We start from the raw sequence: 22,207 nt of genomic DNA on the forward strand, positions 1-22,207 counted from the left end.
AGGAAATTGACGTGAAGAAAAGAAATTTAATAGATACAAACAAATAAAATCATCTTTATTTTCTCCAACAAAGTGCACGCCTCAATTCTACAAAGCAGCACATTACAATGTAATGGAATAAATACAATAAAATTTGTAGAATAAAAAAGAAAAAGAAAACACAAGCAAGGAGATACACAAGTACCTGCACAACCATCCTGGTGGGAGGACTAAATCAGACTCTTTAGAAAGGCTTCTTGAGACAAACTGCTTCTTTCATTGTGGTTGTTTGACTTTTCCTTCAGGTTTTCAGGATAAAAGCGTCCTCTGCTTTCCAAAGTAAACCAGTTTTACCCTGCTTGTTTTAAACTGAGGACTACCAAACCAACATGAAGGAAATACAGGTGCATACTCTCATGTTCATGCCTGATCATCACCCTGGAAAAAATTGTGCAATTGCAGTAGGGTCTCCAAATCACCTACCGTCTGCGGAGACAAAATAAAGTGAACACATTTTCGGGTTTAACTGAAGTTACTCAAGTCTATGCAACTTAGTATTTTTTTTCTCCATAGGCAAATAAAATATAACACAAAAGGCAAGGGAACACATCCCTTAATACTCCACAAAATAATTTAGTGCTCTTTAAATTAAATTAAAAACACTATTTTCAAAATGTTGGCTCTTAAAAAAAAAGACTTAAAAAAAACAACAACTTCACAGACAAAAAGGATAATGCTTTAAGAGACATCAATTATATTAGGAAAGAACTGAAATCCCATGAAAAAAAATACATTATTGACAATAAAATTATGTACAGAACTTAAAATCATTATACAATACAGTACCTGCAGATGTTATGCATACAGTACAATTCTCTTTTTACGTAGTTTTAGTATTGGCTCCAGCCTGATCTATATACTGACTTAACACAGGTGGAAAAGCGGCTATCTTAGCGTTCAGTAACTAAACGGTTATTCAGCAAGGACAGTAGATCTCGTAGTAGGCGTTTAGAAAAAGAGATGGGAAACCTTATTGCAGGATGGTCATCTTCAGTTGCATACTGCACGTGTTACATGAATGTGTGCTATGACGAGAGGGCCGGACGGAAGAAAAACAAAACTGGGGTCTAGCTGTTTTTTCTATCTCTCTCTCTCCGTCACAGAGGCTAAACCTTGCGCTCGCTCTCCGACCCACTACCCTGTACAGTACATTCGTGGCCAGTAATTGCACGTTTACCAGCCGAGTTCCCCCCCTTTAATTCTGCGAGGTGAGGACCTTCAGTGCTGAATTGTTAAGTGCTGTCCTGTAAGTCAACACTAATCCAGTGATGAGAATAGACCGTAACCAGCGCTCACCAAAGACTGACTGGGACTCCATCTGCCGTCACAGTTTGAGCTCGTTGGCAATTTTGCAGGCGATATTCTTAAAGGCGATGGACGTGCCCGATATCCTCTTGAAGCGCACGCCGTTGAGGGAAAGCCGGGGCAGCTTGCACACCTCCATCTCCCACTGGACCAGGTTGTCCTGGCGGGCGTCGCCGTGGACGCAGAAAAGCAGAAAGCGTTCGCGCTGCTCGTAGTCGCAGCTGTTGGCGTCGAGAACCTTTCGGATCTCCCTCATCATCTCGGCCGGCTCCATGGAGGAGGTGGTCTTCATGCTCCAGGTGAAACGGAGCGAGCGGGGCTTGGAGTCTCGACAGCCGTCCTCCTTGGTGTCGCCTGACGCACTTCTACACCAACAGAAGGGGAGACAGAAGAGAAATAGAAGCGTAGAAGGAGGCGGAAGTTGGTTCCGTGCTTTCTTTGAAAACTACGCCTCAATCAAATTCTCACCTCGGCGTTTCTGTCCTGGCGCTGGCCTCTCCCTCGCTAGGCACCCTGAAACAAACCAGGAGCACACTGTCAGGCCCCCCCCCGGGGCTGTCGTCAACACTGAGTTCACCCACCACACTCCCAACCCAAACCCCCACCATGAACGGATACAGAGAAGGGTGTCAGGCATCATGCCGGGAAAGAATCCACGCTCCCGGTGCCACAGGGTTCAGCACACAACGAGGAGACTCCATGATGCCCATACTTCAAAATAACCACAAGCACCGTCCCGTGTACTGAGCGCTATGTTCCCCTTAATCCCAACTGATGTGATCTAAAATCTTCTGATCCGGCTGCCATTACATGCTTTTTAGCTTGAGGTCCCCACGAAGACGAGGGGAGAGCAAGGACCACTTAAGGGGCAAATTAATACCGTTGTTTCGTTCAGTAAAGGAACGGCTGGTGAACCCTGAGAATTCTTCTCGAGGCAGTGGACACAAGGGAAGGAAATAAGACGGCATAACAAGGGTGTCAGTAGGCAAAGGATGTGGTGTCGTGGGGCAAATACGTAAGGGTTAAGGAAACACGGACCAAGGTCATAGTGGGCACAGAGTTCTGTTAGTTGTGTTTGGACAGGGGGGGGGGGGGGGGCAGGTGCAGCAAGCGTTGTGTTTTCCTACCTCCGGGTTGACCTGAAAGACATAGCTCTATGTGGAGAGAGAAGGAGAGAAAGCTGTGAGCCGCTATGGGCAGCCGTGAAGGTGACATGAGGAGCTGCTGTTTGCATCATGTGGTCCTATTCTTTGTCACAATAACAGCGTGGAATTAGGATAAGCATTTAGGGCTGGGAGTAGATCCGAGAGTCTTCAGGAAGCAGGGAGAGTGTGTGATGCTTTGTGTTTACTGCTCAAAAAGTTTAGAGTAATCCGAGCACAATACTTCTTTAATCTCTTTAGTTTGGTTTTGGAGAATCTTACTATAGTTTTTATGTCACTGCCGGCACTTTGAATCCAGAATTAGCCATTTTATTTCTTAGCTATTCTATTTGTCCATTTCTTTGGTTTATGACCGATACAAAGGCTGTATAGGTGCACAGTAGCAGGAGTATGAATCAACCTTCAGTTGCTAAGGAACCGCAACTACTTGAAAACTGAAGGACTCACGAATGCCAGTACTTAAGTCACATAGTAGCAACGCTTGGCTTTTTATTCCTGTGGTATTTGTGAGAGCTGAGACTCGACGGCCAAAGGAAATGTGATCAAAGTACAACCCCTGCTGGGCGGTGGTTTGTCTTCACTGACCTGCGGACAAACTTCGACGTGATCTTGCTGATGATCCCGGTGGAAGTGCCCCTGCGTTGCTGAGCGAGAGCCCCCGTATCGTGGGACAACGTGGGCGAAGCCGGGGGGCCGTTGTAAGTGGCGCTGCGCCGGTCTCTGAGCTGAGCTCCGTGAAAGGTGCTGCGGCTGGTGGTACCACGGGGGAAGCGGTTCTTCTCCGGGGTGCTAATACTGTGTGCTGACGGAGAGGCGGAGGGACCCCGCGGAGAGGAGCTGCAACAATAGGATTACAAAGACAAAGATCTGCATGCTCGCATTACTGTCCTTTAGAGGTAAATCATTCTATCAGCATCGCTATCTGTGCCCCTAATAGACTTCAACATAAAACACGCAGTCCTGGCAGCTACAGTTTTACAGATGGTCCGGTGATGGTCAGGCCGCTCACCTGGCTTTCAGCTCTGTGTTGTCGTCGATGGGGGGCAGCGTGCTCTTTGAAGGATGCCCCGTCGATGACATGGACTTGGTGTGGCGAGGACGTGTAGAGCTCATAGCAGTCGACGAGGTGCTCCCCGACACCTCGGTCAAACTAGTACGTATTGAAGTATTTGAATAACACGTTATTAAATGAAAAAAATAAAATAAAGATAGAGATACCGGAGAGCTAAGTGTCTGTGTTTACCTGCTGTCCTTGCCATTGGGAATAGCTGAATAGCGGTCAGTAGAGGAACGTTCACACACGTACGTGTTCCTGCGGGTCATGGATCCATTGGTCTGTTTGTGGAAAGAGAGACAAAGAACGACAAAGCATTTTTAGCCTCTAAAGCATTAGTAAAGCCAGCTCGCTTTAGACCCCCTGCACCTATTTGTATGAGCGCATGTGCCGTCTATGGACATGTGTGAGGAATTGTGTCCTCATCTTCCTCACCCCTACAGCACTTGTAGTTTTCTTCCTCTCCTGCACCCCCAGTGGCGAGGCGGGAACGTCTCCTTTTGACGTGCTGAGCTCCAGCCGGCGCGCTCCGTCCCACTCCTCCCTGTGGTCGCTCTCCACACTCAAGGCCTGGCCGCGCTTCGTGTACGATGCTGCCGGGGGAACAGATGGACCAACTAGCAGACACAAACATATGAGAACGAAATTAAAAAAAAATCTCAAACCGGTCAAATCAGGAATTCAAAAGAACAAAAAAAACAAAGCAAGAAACAAGCACAGTGTCTTTGTTACAATAGCGTCAAGCAAAGCCACTCAAAGCAAAGATTTAGACACCATCTAGTCTTTAAAATATAGATCTGCAACACATTGTTCATCAAGTCGTACAGCTACAGAAGCCAGGGTTGTACAAGCATGTACAAAGCAAAGTGGTTCCCTCCTCATGCTTTGAGGTGCTGTTGCTCAGGGAGCTGCAGGAAGGACGCCAGCCAGCAGATGGCGCCAGACACAATAGCCCCACAAGACTTAGGAGGAAGCTGCTAAACAACCGGTGCAGAGTTGAGGTTGAGTCACTGGTTTGAACATTTGGATAGACTGATCTTGAAAATAAACATTAAATCACTTAACCGGGTTCAAACATGCTAAAACAAGCCATTTGTATTCACTTTTAAGTTACTTATTTACCTCTTTATTTACTATCTTTTTTAATGCTCAATCAGCTTGCTTCATCTAGGAACACTAGTTGAAGATGGTAGGAGCTAATGCCTTGCTAATAAGCACATCAACAGGCCAATTCTGAGTGACTGAGAGCAACTTCCCCCTACACAGAACGCAGCCAGCAGCACTCTCAGAGCCGGGAAAGATGAGGTTACTTTACTTGGCTTCTCTACGACACCACCACCACCACCCTCATCATCCCCACCATGATCACTGAAGCGGCGCTGCTTCTGATTGGCCGAGATGCTGCGTGTGACCTTGGGATGAGCAGGAGAAATGCTGGAGCTGTTGTTGATGTCGCTGGTCGGCCGCTGTCGCTGACCCAGGACGCTGTTAGTGATCGGTTCGCTCCCCTCAAACTGAGGCACAGAGACATAGGGTGAGGGACGTGGTCACATGACTTAGTGCATTAACCACTGGTGATGTTGTCGAGATGATGCAAGTCAAAACAAGCTGACCTCCGGAGCTTTTCTGCCCAGCAGCAGATAGGTGGCCATGACCTCATCAAACTTCTGGCCCTGTAGAGACTCTGAGATCTCGTCATTGGGGAAGCCCATCGTCACCATGAGCTCTGATAACAGAGAGAGGTCAAAATGAATCCCTAAACTAGACAGGACATGGTGAGTGACATCATCACACAGTCACAGACTTTCAGACATACCTATTCTGGATAAATCGCTGAAGTCCGCCTCCGGCTCGATGTGAGGTTTTAGCTCCTCCTCCTCGTGACCCACATTCATCCAATGGTCTTTCATTATTTGCTAACAAAGAAACAGGACAGTTAGAGCTCATGTAATCATATAAGCTCATATAATGAATCATAAACTGTTAATTACACAACATGAGGGCTATGTTTTAGGCAAATGGCACCACAGAAATAAATGACTTGTTTATTTAATCAGCTGGGGCTGAACAACAACGTAATCAATTGTTATTTTTGGTGGAGAAATCTTTACTATTGAACTCCGGCGTGGTTCTGGGTGCAGGGCGGAATCGACTAGACAGACGGAGTATTAATTGATCCAACAACTGTATACTGCAGTCAAAGGAGAAATAAGCTACAACTTTCCCTGATTATATAGACACATTGGAAGACAAATGTTGATCACATACAGTGCTTTCACTTTGTTATTAATGCTTTTATTAAAGACCACTCTTTGATGTCAGACGTATGTATAATGGTTCAGAATTGACAGCAAAGGGAAATATTGTGTTGGTGGATAAATAAAAACCGCAGAAATACCTCCAAACTGCCTCGTTTGACAGGGTTGAGCACGAGCAGTTTCTTCAGCAGGTTTTCACAGTCGGTGGACATGTAGAAAGGAATACGGTACTTTCCCCGCAGGACCCTCTCCCTCAGCTCCTGAACACCAAGTCACACAAACACACACATGAAACCGCATGAGAAATCACATACACTTTAGCCTTTGCTGTCCATGCAAATTTAGTCTGGTTGTATTTTTAGTTAGTAGTAGACAAAACAACACAATTAAGAACGGCATTATAGGCCTTTTTGTTAAAAGGAGCATTTTTCAATCATTTCATATATTCAAGCCCAAGCAATCAATCAATTAATCGAGAAAGCTGCAGCCCTTTTTAAATGAGCTGGGGTGTCTTCCCTCTGAATATTTCTCAAAGTGGTAATAGCTTTTCTGAATAGAGACAAGTAAAAGCCGCCATCAAATAGCAGGGCGGAGACGCTGTACGCTTTCATACAATCAAAGCAATTTTTATTGTTGCATTTCTCTCTGCAAACAGCAAATTAAATTAAAAATTCAAACTTGGCAGCATGAAGTGGTAAAGACTTTGTGTAAAGATCTCAGGTAGAATCGCATTAGTTCAATTAAGTACCAAACATGCTGATGAAACTAGAAAAAAGTCACCATTTCCAGATACAGCGCATAAGCATCAGACCTAGCATGTCTACTAAGACAAAGATGAAAAAAAGCAGAAGTCAGAACATGACTTAATTGCACCAAAACAGGAAACCCATGCGTGAATTTGAAAATCTTACAGTGTTAAATAGAGGTGAATGAAAGACCAAACAAGATTTGAAAGCACCGTGTGACCAAACCTGATGTGTTAACTCCTAAAATTGTGGAAACATGTCTGGCTGATCAGAAGTTACGACATCCAACGTAAAACAACATTGTAAGAGCTGTGTAAAGGAATGCATTCTTCAAAAAAAAAAAAGAGTGCACACCTTTAGATTCTGTCCATCGAAGGGCAGTGATCCGCTGACCAGCGTGTAGAGGATGACCCCGAGGCTCCACACGTCCACCTCTGGTCCATCGTACTTCTTTCCCTGGAAGAGCTCTGGAGCGGCGTACGGCGGGGAGCCACAGAAAGTGTCCAGCTTACTGCCCACAGTGAACTCGTTGCTGAAGCCAAAGTCGGCAATCTTGATGTTCATGTCAGCGTCCAGCAAAAGGTTCTCTGCCTGAGGTTGGGGAGAGATGAAGCAAACTCATCATGTGGCTTGATAACATGTCAAAACCTACGGAAAACAAGATGATCAAGAGGTTTTCTCAAGATTTACAGGCTGCGCATGGATGCCTCTCCATAAGGAGAAATCAGTTACAAGATCCTCACCTTTAGATCCCTGTGTACTATTCTCCTCTGGTGACAATACTGCACTGCAGACACAATCTAAAATGCAAACATACACGTCATGAGACACCACAGGTTCATCCCATATTCAAAGGTGGTTCAGCACCAACATTTAAATGCATTTTGTTCACAGGTAAGCAAATAAAAATAGATTAAAAAAACACATTGATGAGAGCAGAAGTAAAACCATTATTCAGATTTCAGAATTTTGATCGTCTCCTATGTTCAAAATTTCAAGAAGATGGTAAAGGAAATTGTGCTGACATCCTGAATATTGTTAACGGGCTAACAAGAATGCGATCGGCAAAAGCAGAGGAGACAGTAAAGTATTTTCTGCCTTTTTGGACATTTTTGAGGCTTTTAAATCTTTATCCAAGGCCTAGACCTTTTTTTCATGCAAGCAAATTCTGTGATCTTTAGGCCTAAAAGTCCCTTTAATCACGTTAATGACGCATAGTAAGCACTAAGACAGCTGAAAGTTGTAAAATCACTAACATATGCCGGAATAGCATCAATCAAATAAAACAAAACACTGTTCTTTGACAGATGCCGCCCACCTTCCAGCTCTTATGCGCACAAACACACACAAATACTTCTTTGAGACCCACACACATATGCACATGCACACACACAAACCTCCCACACTGTGTCACACACAGTTCCTCTGAGTCATCTATGACCATCAGTGGGGGATGTTAAACATGAGCAGCGTGGATGTGAAATAACTGGTCTAATTCTGTCCATTTTCAGTGCATAAGTGAGCATAAAAGAGGCCACCGAATTGCTGTCAATGGCTTATTGCTCTTATAGTACCACTAGGTGTCATGGTAGCATCTGTTATGAAGTTGCCCCCCCCCCCCCCCCCCCCGTTCTCTCTGGCCAAGCTTTCAACGCTCCATCTTTGCTCTGCAGTCGGTGACGATCTTGGTGCATGCAGTGAGTGGAATGACGACAGAGGGCAGCGATACTGATGACTCACCTGTCTGAACTTGGCCCTGGCCTCCTTCTCCTTCATTCTGCCGTGAGCAACTAGATAGTCAAATACTTCTCCTGGAGTAAAGAGAGGAAACATACAATTGTGAGTCAGTATATTCACCATTTATGTTACCTTTGTCACAGCTATAGTAGTAGTCCCTGTTGCTATGAGGTATTCTAGATACCTCATAGTAACGAAATAGTGTATTCTTTGTATATGGATATTAGATTAAAGGCAGCTGTAATTTACATGACCTTGTGGTGTAAAGTCATGACTTTAGTTGTCCGTGTTTGCTAATGAAGTTGCCCTAGAACTGATATTGCGGAAATAAAAAGCAGAAATACACTCAAATAGTCAACTATGTGTGACTCACCGCCACTCGCATACTCCATCACCAAATAAAGCGTCTTCTCCGTCTCAATCACCTCAAACAATTTCACTGCAGGAGCAATTAGAAAGGGGAGAGAAACTAATACATTAGTTATTTAATAAAGATAGATAAGAGTTTACTCATCTAATGAAATTTCATTCATTGCAATAAAACTCATATCTGAGTCTGAAGTAAACACACTTCATTGTCAAGGGAAGCCAAGTATTTGTGTGTAACCAATCCAAGTGTTAAGCTCATCTAACTACCGGATGATTCCCCAATATCTGGTAAAAGTTCAAATTTGAAGGACAGAATATACTGAAATAGAAATACATGCATTCATTTACTGCAAAACATGGGAAATCCATAACACAAACTAAAGGTTTCTGATTAAAGTGCAAGCTCAGATTTCAGAGCTCAGAGTTATTATATTTCCATGAGGCTATTTGAGGAAGTTATTGTGGCTTTGCTTGGTGCTGGGTGTCGGTTTAACTGGTAACATTGATCCAAATCAAATAGGAACATCAGTGCTGCCATCGAGCTGGTTCAGGCTCCGGTTTGAACTTACCAATATTTGGATGATTCAGCACCTTCATTATTCGGACTTCCCTCAAGAGCTGTTGAGACACAGAGGGAGATTCAACCAATTCAAAAAGACACAACAAATAACACAACATGACCCTGAGTGTCGGCTTCATCTATTCTGGGAAAAAACACAGATCAAAAATGTGATCACGCTCTGATTAGGGCGCTGAGGAGAAGGAGCTGAGCAGAGTCAGGGTCCCGGCCCACAGGAACATGAGCATCTACCGCACGGCAGAAAGCAATAGGACTCAAGCAGTGAAGGTGTTGAATCGGTCTCCCGAGGAAACCAAGAAAAGGAAAATCACATCCTCAAAGTTTGTTTTCTCTGAGCGCCGTGTAGAGAGAGAAAGAAGGGAATTCAGTTATTGCATTCATTTGAAGCTGCCTCCTCGCTCTTGCAGCCACTTAGAGGTGCTGTTGAATCATTTACGTGCTCAGGCTGCATGTGAGTGTTCAATTTCAACACAATGCTTGCTGGGATTCAGCATCCACTAAAACAGAGCACAGATTTTGCCGTTTTGCTCAGGCTTTTTGGTTAAGCAAACATGCCCCGGGGGACACTGCTGTCTCCTCCCGTGTGTGTCCTTGAAGTTTGAAAAATAAAATAAAAATAGTTTACTACACGCGTCGTTACGGAACACGTCAAATTAGAAATGAGAGTGGACATTGTAGTGGTGTGTGTGAGTCAGTGTGCGTTTGCAGTTTTTCTAATGGCCTTTTTGGTCTTACATAAGTGCTCAGGATAGTCTATGTTTCTAGGTCATCTAACACAGCCATTATACCAGTGTGAGCAGGCCCAACCCAGTAGGACCTCTCAGCTACAGTCTGGTTCAACAACATGCAGGTACTCCCTCTCCCTCTAATTCTTTCCTCTCTTCTCTGTCTCTACTTGCCTCTTTCCTGCCTCTCGTCTTAGATTTTTGACACAGCGTGCTGTTGCAGAGGCATTCCAAAAAAATTGTGATTCTATATTCTTCTCATTGTCCAAAAATCGCAGAAAATGAAAGAAATTAGAAAACCAACTAACATTTCCCCCCCCCCCCTTGCTGACAAGTGTTGCTTGTGAGGGCCAATATGGATTATTCCTCTGTATCCAAGAGCTCCATTGTTGTCGGAATACAATTTAAAAAAGCGAGACGCATTGTTGCACTGGGTGACATCTGCCTTCGTTAGAGGGAAGATAGGCACTGTAGTTTTTTTTTTTTTAATCAATCCCATGTACATTGTGTATTACTACACTAAAAATAGCTGTTTACTCACTTATTAAATAACACATATACATTTATGGACTTAAATCTGATTTAGAAAGTTAAAACTGTTGTTCTATTGGTAGGGGAAACACTGAACATTGTAAAGTAATGTGTACATACAGATTTCATAATTCAAATGGCACCAATGTCTTTATCAACAAAAAACCTTCCCTTGCTCAGCGGCTCAGAACAGCGAGCTTCTCCTGGGTGGCAAACCCCGCTCCAAATTCATCAGCTGCTGCGTTGCCCCGAGAGGTTCCCCCGCGGTAACAAAGTCAATTAGAGTGGAAACGCACTGACACAATAACCAAAAGATCCTGCAGTACACAAGAAGAGACACACAAGTCGCAGCCTTATATGCATCCACCCACTCACATGCTCCAACATGTGACGCACGCTACGAGACACGACTACATGATTCTGATCTGAATGAGTGATGGACCAAAGAGTCATCTCTCTCTCTCTCTCTCTAGTTGGCGTCATTGCCCTAAAGCCCTTCACATGGGACGCACGCGTGCAGCCGCTTGGAAACAAAAATTAGAACAAATCTGAGAAGAGCGGAGGAAAACGAGGACAACAAACGCAGCCCCGACGATAAAAGCACAACAGGGATGTAGGAAGCCACAAAGGAGGCTGACAGGAGATAATGAGTTCATGTTCTCCGATCTAGTCTACAATTAATATCAATACTACCTACAGGCATACAGTGGAGTCACAGCGTGGCTGTCAATGTGATTCCGGAGAAGGTGAGTCCTGAATATCTGGGCCAACTTCCCTTGAGGCTAAATTACTTTGTTTTAACTAAATTGGATAATACAAAATATTGATTGAGATGGGGAGTTGAGACAAAAAAACAATATGTGTATCACAAACGCAACGTTTCCGATGCGCCTGCATGTCAGTGGTCTGTGCCAGTGACCTACTTCCAGCCACCCAGGGGCACCCAGACTCCCAAACTAGCCTTAATTACAGCACAGCCCCCCATGCAGAAGGAGAAGAACAGCAGATATCAGACGGGGGGGGGACTGGCTGGACTGTTTCTGTCACAGCAGCGCAGTTGCTCATTCCACATGGGGATTATTGATAGGATGAGTTGCCTCACCGTTCCGATCGGTGTGTCTGTGCGTGCGTGTCTTCATATGCGCCAATAACACTTTAGAACAACGCATGCATGTAAATAATGTCAAAAGAAGACATGACGACAGACATGCGGTGGGAACACGGTGTCTCTGTCCTTTTCTCCTGCTGCTGAAAATAACACCTGTCTGCTTCTGCAAAGACGTGCCACCAAGACACAACTCCACTTCTACCAGGGAGCCCATTACTGGGTGTTGGGGATTCCTCTCGTTTAGCCTAAAATGTCGGATCTGGTATTGTGGAGTGTTTACGAGCCTGCGCATAGACGTGATATCATGGCACCGTAGCATTTTTTTTTTAGTTAATTTACTTTGCACAGGAACAACTGGCTACTCGCTTCCCAATCAAAACATCCTGCTGGATCAGTACTGCGTGAGTGAAAACTTAGCACTAAACACCTGTGTTTGAACACTCCACATACATAAAAACATGCATCCGTATTTTCCCGCCTCAACATTTGATTAGTTTCATGTCTCACGGCAGTGAAAAGCGCTGTCTGTCCAATCACATTCCAGTCATCTGAACCAGACAAGAGCCCCAGTGGCCAATGGGCTCAACAGCATTTTGTTGGCTAATGTAGTGTGGCAGGCGCAAGACAGAAACATAAACAACACCCATTAAAAGAGCTTGACCCCATGGTGAGCTTTTTTGCAACTGGAGGAAAATACAGTATGCTGTTCTGAACGCGCTCTGGCTGCAGTAAAACGGCGACACTGAGACATAACATTGGGAGACTGAAGGTTAGCAGCATTACGGCTCTGAGCCACAGAGGAAAGGAGATTACAAAAAAAAAAAAAAAGTTGTGAAGCTGCCAGTGTTTCTGTCACTTTGTTTACTCCCTTCACTTTCTCCGGCCTGTTTTGCATCATCTACCTTTTCCCAATGTGATGGTGTCTTGCATTCTGAAAAGCACCAGGCTCTAACGTGTGTTGGAAGCGGCACATTATATAACCTTTAATATTTTGTTGTTGATGTCATTGTTCGACTCATATTTACAGATTAGGAAGCGACAGAGAGCGATGGGATGGTGGGATCAGGGAAGCGTTTGCCTACTGAAAGAGGGGGATTAACAGAGAGGCCTATTTTAGGGCTAACATGCCTAAAAACCCTGACAACGTCAACATGCCTGACCAGAGATGACATGAGATGCATTTCCTGAGGCTGATCTAAGGAGGTGCTTTGGAAGCTCAGCTGACCTCATTTCCTGTTACACTGAAACCACCAAAAAGTCCCACCAGGGAAGATAGGACCATAAAGGAACAGACCAGAGCTTCATTCTAGCCATGTGACTCAATTGTCGGCCTAAGCTAACCTGTTTTTCAAATCAAATAATCAGAGGGAAACCCCCAAAACAAAATATTTGTTTTCTCTGAGGTCTCGAAATACTCTTGAGATAGCTTTGAGGTTGTTTGCATGTGTATGGATGAATTGATGGTTGCATCAATCCAGGAATTCATGCGAATGAATTTATGCCAAATGTGACTGAAAAAAAAAAAAGGTTGTGCCAGCTGGAGGCTTCTGCATAAACCAAAGGATCTCCTGTGTATGTACCTATGTATTTGTCATGCAGTCTTGTGTGTGTGCGTGCGTGTGTGTAGCTTTGTGGGATCTGCCAGTGCGCTGGCTGTGCCTACTGAGGCAGATGGTGTGCCCACAGCCTGGCTCCTCTGAGACCACAAAAAGACAGATCAGTTGCATTTTGACGGGATAACGTGAATGAGTTGCAGTTAACAGTGAGAGGAGGAGCGATGTGGCCAGATTAGACCTCTGAAACCTCGCTCACCCACACTGACGAGACAGGCGGAATCACTAATAAAAAACAGTTTTATTACAGGGAATTAAATATATGCATGGTTCATCCCCAGTACAAACAACTCCAAAGCAAGAGGAGACGAGGTCATTATAGCCACCAGAATTTAACCAAAGTATCCTTACAATTATCCTTAAATTAGTGTGTTGGTATGGAACTCCATTCCTTGGGACTAATACCTTGTTTTGTTTATTACTCCGTCATCCGATTTCATTGCCATCAGATATAATTAACTAGAAAACCAGAAGCACTACAAACCCCCCAAAAACACAGGAATGAAAACCACTGACTTCATTCTTTCCAAATATTATTTGTCTAAAAGCTGTGTGAAGGTGGATGTTTAATGCATTTAATGCACAGTGGGGCTTTCAGAAGGATAGCAAATACACCCTGACCCAATGAGACTATTGATTCAGCCCAGGAGACGACTGCTGCATTATAAGGCAAGCTTCTGCATTGCAGATGCCACTTCTGACCACCATTACAGCATCTATAGTGCAGAGCAGCTGACATCATTCTTTATACAACTGCAAGCCGTGCACATATCAACATGTCTTTTCACTCCAGTACACGAACACACACCAGACTTTACACACAAACACTTACACTGGTACCTGCTTTCATACCAACAATAGCTCATCCCCCATGACAAGCAAAAATAATTCTCCATATTGACCCTCTCGGGTCTACAGCGGACATCTCAAAGGCTCACTGAATAATTGATCAGACAGATCCTTATTGGTCAGTAGTGTCACATGATGCGCCTGCCGTGACCGTCAACAGGCAGCGGACATCTCAACCAAAGGGGTGCGTAACTTCTCCTGACCGAGACAAGACCCAAAGCGGGGGAAACCAGTTTGTATTCACATTTGCATTGCGGCACACACACACACACACTCCAAATGTTCATTACCCCACTGTGCGTTTGCAGATTAGAAATTACACAATAGGCTGTCTAACAAAAGACCTCTCACAATAAAATTCATCTGTGTCAGATTAGAGGAGTGCAGAACTCAAAGCTTGGAATTCTCAAAGCTCCATCGCCCCGATTGCCTGAAGAATTGCAGTCGGATTCCATTAAGATCCAAGATGATTACAGATTATTTTCTTGTGGAGAACCGATATTCCTGTTTCACAGTTCAACAAGGATTAAAGGGCCAGACACAAATATGACCATTTGTAAAACAATTCTACCGGGTCTGATTAGCCAGACTCATTGGTTTACCCACTCAGACAAATGTGGGATGGGAGACATTTTGGGAAGCAAATTGCTGTTGCTATTTGAGACAGCTTGTTGCTGCAATATTTTCTCGGCCTGGCAGTCCTAGAGGTCCATCAAGACATCAACTGCCATCGACTATGTAGGTGTGGTGCTGGTAACAGTAGCCCTTTATTACAGACCAACAAGTCCCTCCAGAAGTTGCTTAGCAATTTCTCCATCCTTTACAAAAACGCTCAATTTAAAAGAGGAGATATGGGAAGACAAGGTACAATGATGTTCTGACCTTAGAAAATAAATCCTGTCTGTGAGCTGCAGACCTGCATCACTTTCAGACTCACAGTAGGTGATGCTTACAGCAGCTTTCCTTCCACATGGTGTAATCTACCGGGAGGATTGTGTGCGTTTAATCATCAGAAAGAGCTGGATTTGGATCTAGTAATCAGGAAACTGTCCCCAACTCTTTGCCGTAATGTGTTATGGCTGCTGGACAAGGGTAAGTGACAAACAGGCAGGCGGGGGTATTTTTGGCGGCTCGTCGCCGCATACCAACAGAAAGTCAAGAGGGGCACTGGATTAAAGTACCTTTGTGGTCTCTCCTGACTTCATCTGATTACGTTATGTAAAACGGCACATCCGGAGTTCAAAGAGCAAGGACACACGAGCAGCAGCAACGTGGAAATGACTAATGGAAAAAACAAGACTTTAATGTTACCATGTGGCCATAAAAAGAGTGACTCACCTTTTGTAAACTGGTGGGATTTAGCTGGGTTTTGTCTATAATCTTCACCGCCACCTAGAAACAGAAAAGACAACAACAGAGTCAAAAGAAGAAATGGGGGGGGGGGGGGTGTAGAGATAAAAAATGATGAATGCAAGATGATAAATGCATCCACAGACCCCCTCCCCGTGTGGCAGGCCGACTTTAGCACGTGTGACTCTGCAGGTCGGGCATCTATTGTTGGCCGGTCAAATCTTGCTAGTCTGAAGCATCCATCCATCTCAATACGTGCACTCTGAAACCGACCTGCTCCCTTCCCTTTCTGAGAGCTCAGCAGCTTTTTACAAACTAGCTGAGCCACACTGCAGACTCCCAGTAAGCTCGTAGCATTGTGCTGATAGGAGATTAGAGGAGCCGTTTTATAATAATCACTTTTACACAAGTAATACATGTGGCCTTTTGATGTTGCACTCTTTTTTTAATACAATATTTACATTTTTATTTGCATAGTCTTAAGAGTGGCGAAATGAAAACAAATGTCTTATTTTGCGGTCCCACCAAGCAATTGAGATTTTTCATCCTTGCTTAAGAGAACACAGGGGTTTGAGGAAGACCAATTTGGGAATGCTGGGCCTCCTTTGGGCCCCAGGGGGAGTTTAGACCATTTCACAGTGTTAAACATCTTAAAAATGTTGGTGTGAACTGAGATCCAAACGGTTTCATAGTCATGCAGTTGCAATGAAAGAGTCTCTATAATGAGTATTACCATGTTTTGCATCTCGTATGTACAAAAACAAACATTCACGCTAAATGTGTTTCATGGTGGCGTTGATATAAAGTGACACATTTTGAAGTCGTGACAGACCTCGCCCCCTTGGTCAGAACTCAACCTGAGGTGGACGCAGATGTGCGTATGCCTGTTTGTGTGCGTAAAAGTATGCCCACAGGTGTGGTCCTCATGTGTATAACTCCATTGTTTCATCTTACACTATTCCCTCTGCATGAGTCAGAGATATCCTTTACACTTCCTCTCCGCTACACCGTACCAATATTTCCTTTTCCCCCCAGATTCAATGAACGAGGGGATGGCATATCCCAGTGTGTGTGTGTGTGTGTGCATGTGGGTTTTCCGTGTACAGGATTTGAGGGTGAATAATTTAGCTCCAGCGTGTCAGAAGGGCAACACGCGTCACTGTTAATTATTCAGCTGTTCGTAACACACTCTGGTGCTCCTCACCGAATGCAGTTTTTTTCCGATTGCGCACGTAATTCAGCGGCGTAAACGTGAACATCGAGCTGGAGGACATGGAGGGGAAATTGAATCATAGCTTCACTTGTGTGCTAAAAAGCTTTACATGTTCCTCTACGTGTTGATTTCCGCCTGAGCTAGACTACCTCTGTGAGCTGAAGGGAACTATTGTGGCAGAGCACAAGGTCCTATTTCATACGCAGGAGAGAAAGGCATTACTGTTGCTCGAATATAAGAATATGATGCATAAGAGTGAACGTACTACTCTTTTATCTTAGCAAGTATTCTGGTAACCATCCTTTAGTTTTGGGCTATAAAAATAAAAATTGTTGTTATTATTGTAATTATTTGTGGTTAGCATTGTTGTCTTGTTTTAGTATGGTGTCTGTATATATTCTCTGTGTGTGCATAAAAAGTTACTGCCCCTTTTATGTGTAACATTTGAGCCGAAACAGTCAGTCGATCGATCGATCGATTCATTTGACTCGTCGTATGGTTTATGAAGAACAAGCCGAGAAAGAATCCCTCTTTGGGAACTGTTTGAAAAGGGGATGCACTTTTAAAAATGTGTGGCAGGTTACTGGATGAAACGTTTTTCAATCAAACTCTTGCTGAAGCAAGTCAGGAGAAGAGTGAAAACATCTTTATGTTGTTCTTTAAAATATGACACTATAGCATCGCAGCAGCTATGCTAACTTCTTCATGGGTTGATCAATTAATGAAAAAACAACCAACGTTGGTCAAAATGTAGTGCAACAATGAGAAGATGAGGTATCATTAAGATACATAAATAATAATGTATCATCGCCCTCCCTACTGGGTAGGAGATGAGGACAAAGGTTTCCATCAGTGGAGCTGAGCATGGGAGTGTGTGCATGTGCGTGTGTGTGTGTTTTTACGTCATGTAGTCCCCCTCCTAGATAGAGATAGAGGACACTCTGTCTCCTAGAAGTGGCTGCTGCTCCCTAGACAGAACTCTTTTCATGGTTTTCTACAGAGGTAGAGGTTGTTTTTTTTTTAAGCTTTTTGCCGATAACAACAACAACCGATAACAAACTGCAGCTCACACGGCGTCCTTCTTTTTGTGTGCGTTGTGTTCTTTCCACCTCTCGCTCTGATCTATGTCTTTGCATTCTGATGAGCCAGCAAGGGCACTCAGGTACACAAAGCGACAGGCTGACCTTCTCAGCAAGCAGTGGGCACTGTGCTAGATGTGCCTGCTTAACATTAGCATAAAAGGACGCAGAATGGATCAGACTGGTTGGACCTGAGAGAATATTCATGCCCTCCGTACTTTGATCAGAGCAGGGACATGATGAAACAAGAGGCTAAGAAAAAGACATGACGGGATATGTGAGGTAGCTCAGGGCTCCCAGTGAGTGCTGTGGTACGTGCCGTTTGAAAGACAGATCGCAGGTCACGGTTTTCTCCTTAGGGAAACAGAAGCTTTAATTACCACACACACCAAAGCAGAATGTCCATCAGTCTGACAGGTCAGCAGTGTATGTGTGTGTGTTTGTGTGTAAAGCAGAAAAAGAGAGCCTGACCCGACCTGATGGGGAGAACTAACATGGACGGGGACAATATTGCCGTGAAAGGAAATCAATTGTTCTCCTGAGAATCAGCACATGCCAAAAAAGAGGTTTAACATGCTAAAACAACATTTCTCATTTACTAAACACCTTCTTTTTGCTACACTAAGGTTTCTCTGATGGATGTGTAAAATTGTAACTAAGATGAGAAGATGACCTCACTGTAAGTACTCTTTAAATCTTCTTCTTGAAAGCATTCATGGTTTGCTATGGTAACTTAATATCTTTTGACTTTAGATTGATTTTAATTTCAAGATGTTGCAATGGACATTTTTTAATTTCTGGGATAATGTTTAAGGTTTTTCTTTGCTGGTTTTAGAGCAGCTGGAGAATCACAGGAAACGGGGGAGAGAGGAGATGAAATGCACCAAAGGGCCGCGGGTCGTTATCAATCCCAGGCCGCTGCCTCCATGGCTCTCCTTGAATCCATAAGTACAACGATCGATAGATAAAGCGATGCTGCAGGTAATAGTGAGCTGCAGTCTCAACTGTTAACATGTGGCAATTAAAGAGTGAGGTTCACACACAAAGTTTGGGATGAACAATGGATTCATACCAAGATGTAAATGAAAACTTGTCTCACCTCCCGTCCAGTCAGGACATGTCGTGCCAGCTTCACCTTGGCAAAATTCCCCTTCCCAATTGTCTTTAGGAGGCGATAATTGCCAACATGGGGGTGCTCCTCTGTGGAGGTGAAAGAGTTGCGGCATCGCGGCAGGCTGTGGCGACTCGCAGATTTCGTCGGGGGAACCGGCGGTTCAACAAAGCCGTCCACCGAAGAGTGCTGCGGGGGGAAAAAAAGACACCGGATCGAGATAAATAACATCCCCGCTGATTTAAACGGACACCAGTTGTGCGGCTCCATCAACCTTTCTGACTTTTTGACACGGTCGGTAATACAAAAGGTGACCCTTCCCTCTTGCTAGATGGGCCTCACACAGACAAACGATGCAGCGGAGTGGAGGTTTGGGGAGGTTTGTTGTGCAAGCGGAGATGCACCCATAAACCTAGAGCTAGATTCAAGCAGGGGATCCACATGTGCATATGCATTCATACTGTTACTTTTTTTTTTACATGCCGTCACACACACACACACACACACAGTGTTGCCCGCCCACTCCCTCTGACACCTCAACCTCAAAAAGACCTTCAGACAAAAGACAAGACTCAATAACTAAAGAAAGTAAACTGACCTTTTCACTTTGAGAATACCTACAAAATATACGGTACAGAGTCAAGAGTCATAATAAAATATTACCGGCCCCACGGCCGGACCTGTTAACCAGGGTCCCAGCAATATGGCATTTGAAGGTGAATTAGGAAAGGCTTGCTATAAGCACAGAGCTGGCACAGGCTACGCACAGCGTCTGCTGGCCTGTTTCCTCTCCTCCACAGCAGCTGCTGATGTCAGTCCAGGTCAGAGATCCCATGATCCTTTGCTCCTGAGCACCACACCCAGCCAGAGAATAAAGCCTCCTCTTTTGCTTCCGTTTCACTGGAGAAACACTACACCGCGTAGGGTGCACATCACCTTGGATCGAATAAATCCTGAGTGAGTGAGAGCTACGCTGCATGATTCAATCTCTTCCCATCTAATGCACCAAACATCTCCCTGGAAGAGAGAAACATGTGTGTTGCTTTTCTTATTATGTAGCCGTTATATGTCAACATTAAAGTAACTTTGGTTCCTCCCATCGACTTCAAATCAGATATTTCATGTGGGTAGTTTGTCCTTCAGACACACAAGCCTTAGCTCACAAGCACACCCTTGGCTTGCCTCCAAAAGTCCGTAAATCGGCAGATGAGCATCCGGACAGGCAGGTGATTTAGAGCACTTGATTATTCCACAGTTTGCTTCTCCAGACACCTTATTAACTCAAACACAGAGGGTATGTCCTCAGGGAGGCCGGACACTGAACAAATAGCGCACACCTGCACATACACACATTTATAAAAAAAGAAAAAAAGCCAAGGGAGAGAGCTTCTTCTGTTTTGCAGCACTTAAAGACACTTGTCTTTCTGAGCAATTAGCCGTTATGCAACGCATTTGAGCTGCTGCTAGTGGGCCCTGGGGCGGCATTATGGAGTCCAACAGAGGCAGGCTAGGCTCTCCGGCTACAGCCATGGCCGCTGAGGCAGGGCTCTAATAGCCGCTTAGCAGTCTACGGTTACGAGACCTAGAGCAACATTAGAAGGGTGCAGCACTGGTGCATTTCTGAATACTGAATCTTTGGGAAATGTATCTTCCAATTGTAATGCAATCACCTGACAATTGATAACCCAGATACACATCCTCCTCTTTTTTTGAATCGGGGAACGATAATAATAATGAATAAAAGGATGCTCCCAGCTGATTTTACAGCTTGTAGCAGGATACAATACAAGGAGGGTTTAGTTCGTGCCTTGCCTTGTTTCCAGGAAAAGAACCAGACGACCCTAGATATGTCAGAGCCTGCATCCCCAGGTCCTACTTTGGGGCCAATCTCCAAAAGATCTGTGTTGTTATGCCGTGATTGTAGGCGCGTGCGCGTATACGAGCACGAGCAGCTGGGTGGCCTCTCATAGACATTCCTCCACTCGGTGAGCGAGACATCTCTGTCGGTTCCAACCCGGTGTTTTAAAAATAAAAACAGCCTAAATGTCCGTATCACAGACGTGGAAGCGGTGTGGTGATTGATAGACTACCCCCCCCCCCCATTCTTCTTCTTCTTCAGCACTGAGAGAGCAGTTACAACAGGCCGCAATGGGTGATGGATGTCACATTGCGATGCTACCATTGAAAAGTAGGACAACGTCCTCCCCCACCACCAACACTGACGTAGTAGAATAGAATAGAAAATACCCTCCAACACCCCCCCCCCCCAACCCCTTCCCATTAACCCACCCCGGTTGCACGAGTTCAGCAAACACCATTTTGTCACAGGCCACAATTCATCCTCCATGAACATGAACATTGTAGCTTCGCGTGTGTCATGAAAGCTCACTGACGCAGTGCGTTGTGTGGCCGCCGTATCGTGTCCACAAAGTGGGGCGGACGTAACGGAACTGCACTTTAATTCTAGGTCGCTCGGCTCCGTGCTACTGTTCCCGTCGGAGGGGAGGGGGGGAGAGAGAGACACCCCCTCTCCAAACAAAAAAAAATGAGCCGTAATGCTCACGGGTCGAGTCGCTCTGCAACCCTCCAGAAAAGCAGCGCTGCCATAAACCTGCACCGAGCAGTGCGAGAAATAGCCATGCAGCCGGGTCACCCCCCTCCTCCCCTTCCCCTTCCCCTCTCCGGTATCCCGCCGGTGTGGAGCCGGTGTTTGCGGCACTTACATTCTCGGTGTCACGCTCGTTCACCGTTGGCAATGGCGTTCTGGTCGACATCTTGTGGGCTTCGGCGGGCCGCTCAGCGACGCAGCGGGCCGGCCGCAGCGGAGCAGACGCACGGAGCGGTCCGGTCGGGGAGAGCGGCGCCTCCGTCCCTCTCTAACATCCCCCGCAAAACACCGCGAGCGGCGGCCCCTCGTTTCTTTCTCTGCTTCTTCTCCTTCTTCTGTTTACCGCAGCATAGCGCGCAGGGCCCAGCCGACACGCCAGATTTTCTTGTTGGCTTTGTGCGCTTCCCCCTCAGGTAGGCTAGTGGCAGACAGAAGAGGAGGGAAAGAGAGACCGGGAGAGACCGGGAGAGAGAGGGAGGGAGGGGGGGTGGCGTGGCGTGGTGGGGGGTGCGCGTCGGCAGCGGATGGGTCTGCGCAGCGCATCTCAAACCTCCCACCAGGAAGGATGGAGCGATCTCTATCTCTCTCTCTCTCTCTCTCTCTCTCTCTCTCTCTCGCTCTTTCTTATAAACACATGCCCCTTTGTCTCCTCTTTATGGCTCATTATTCAAGTCACCAGAAAACTGTTAAGCACAACAGTGTCCCTCTATGCTATCTACAGGGCACGTGCAGACTGCCAAACCTGAAGAGCGGTCATCCGGAGGCTCAT

General features: G+C 45.2%; 1 protein-coding gene across 2 annotated transcripts; it reads right to left on the reverse strand.

The window, feature by feature from the left end:
- Window positions 1-34: 34 nt before the first annotated feature.
- LOC119213983 (serine/threonine-protein kinase MARK1-like) lies at window positions 35-21,906 on the reverse strand. Of its 2 annotated transcripts, none has more exons than XM_037465315.2 (18): window positions 21,554-21,906; window positions 18,819-19,019; window positions 15,416-15,469; window positions 9,241-9,289; window positions 8,676-8,741; window positions 8,306-8,376; window positions 7,309-7,365; window positions 6,920-7,156; window positions 5,960-6,079; window positions 5,378-5,477; window positions 5,175-5,287; window positions 4,922-5,075; window positions 3,997-4,178; window positions 3,751-3,842; window positions 3,517-3,657; window positions 3,093-3,344; window positions 1,813-1,857; window positions 35-1,709 (listed from the first exon to the last, which is right to left on the reverse strand). In XM_037465315.2, the coding sequence occupies exons 1-18, from the start codon at window positions 21,602-21,604 to the stop codon at window positions 1,364-1,366; spliced, it is 2,331 nt and encodes a 776-aa protein (XP_037321212.1). In that variant the 5' UTR covers window positions 21,605-21,906; the 3' UTR covers window positions 35-1,363. The 2 variants fall into 2 exon arrangements, with proteins under 2 accessions (XP_037321212.1, XP_037321211.1); XM_037465314.2 differs by having other exon boundaries at window positions 4,877-5,075.
- Between the last annotated feature and the right edge of the window lie 301 nt (window positions 21,907-22,207).

Source organism: Pungitius pungitius, chromosome 13 (assembly GCF_949316345.1).
Source record: "Pungitius pungitius chromosome 13, fPunPun2.1, whole genome shotgun sequence".
Classification (NCBI taxonomy): Eukaryota; Metazoa; Chordata; class Actinopteri; order Perciformes; family Gasterosteidae; genus Pungitius; species Pungitius pungitius.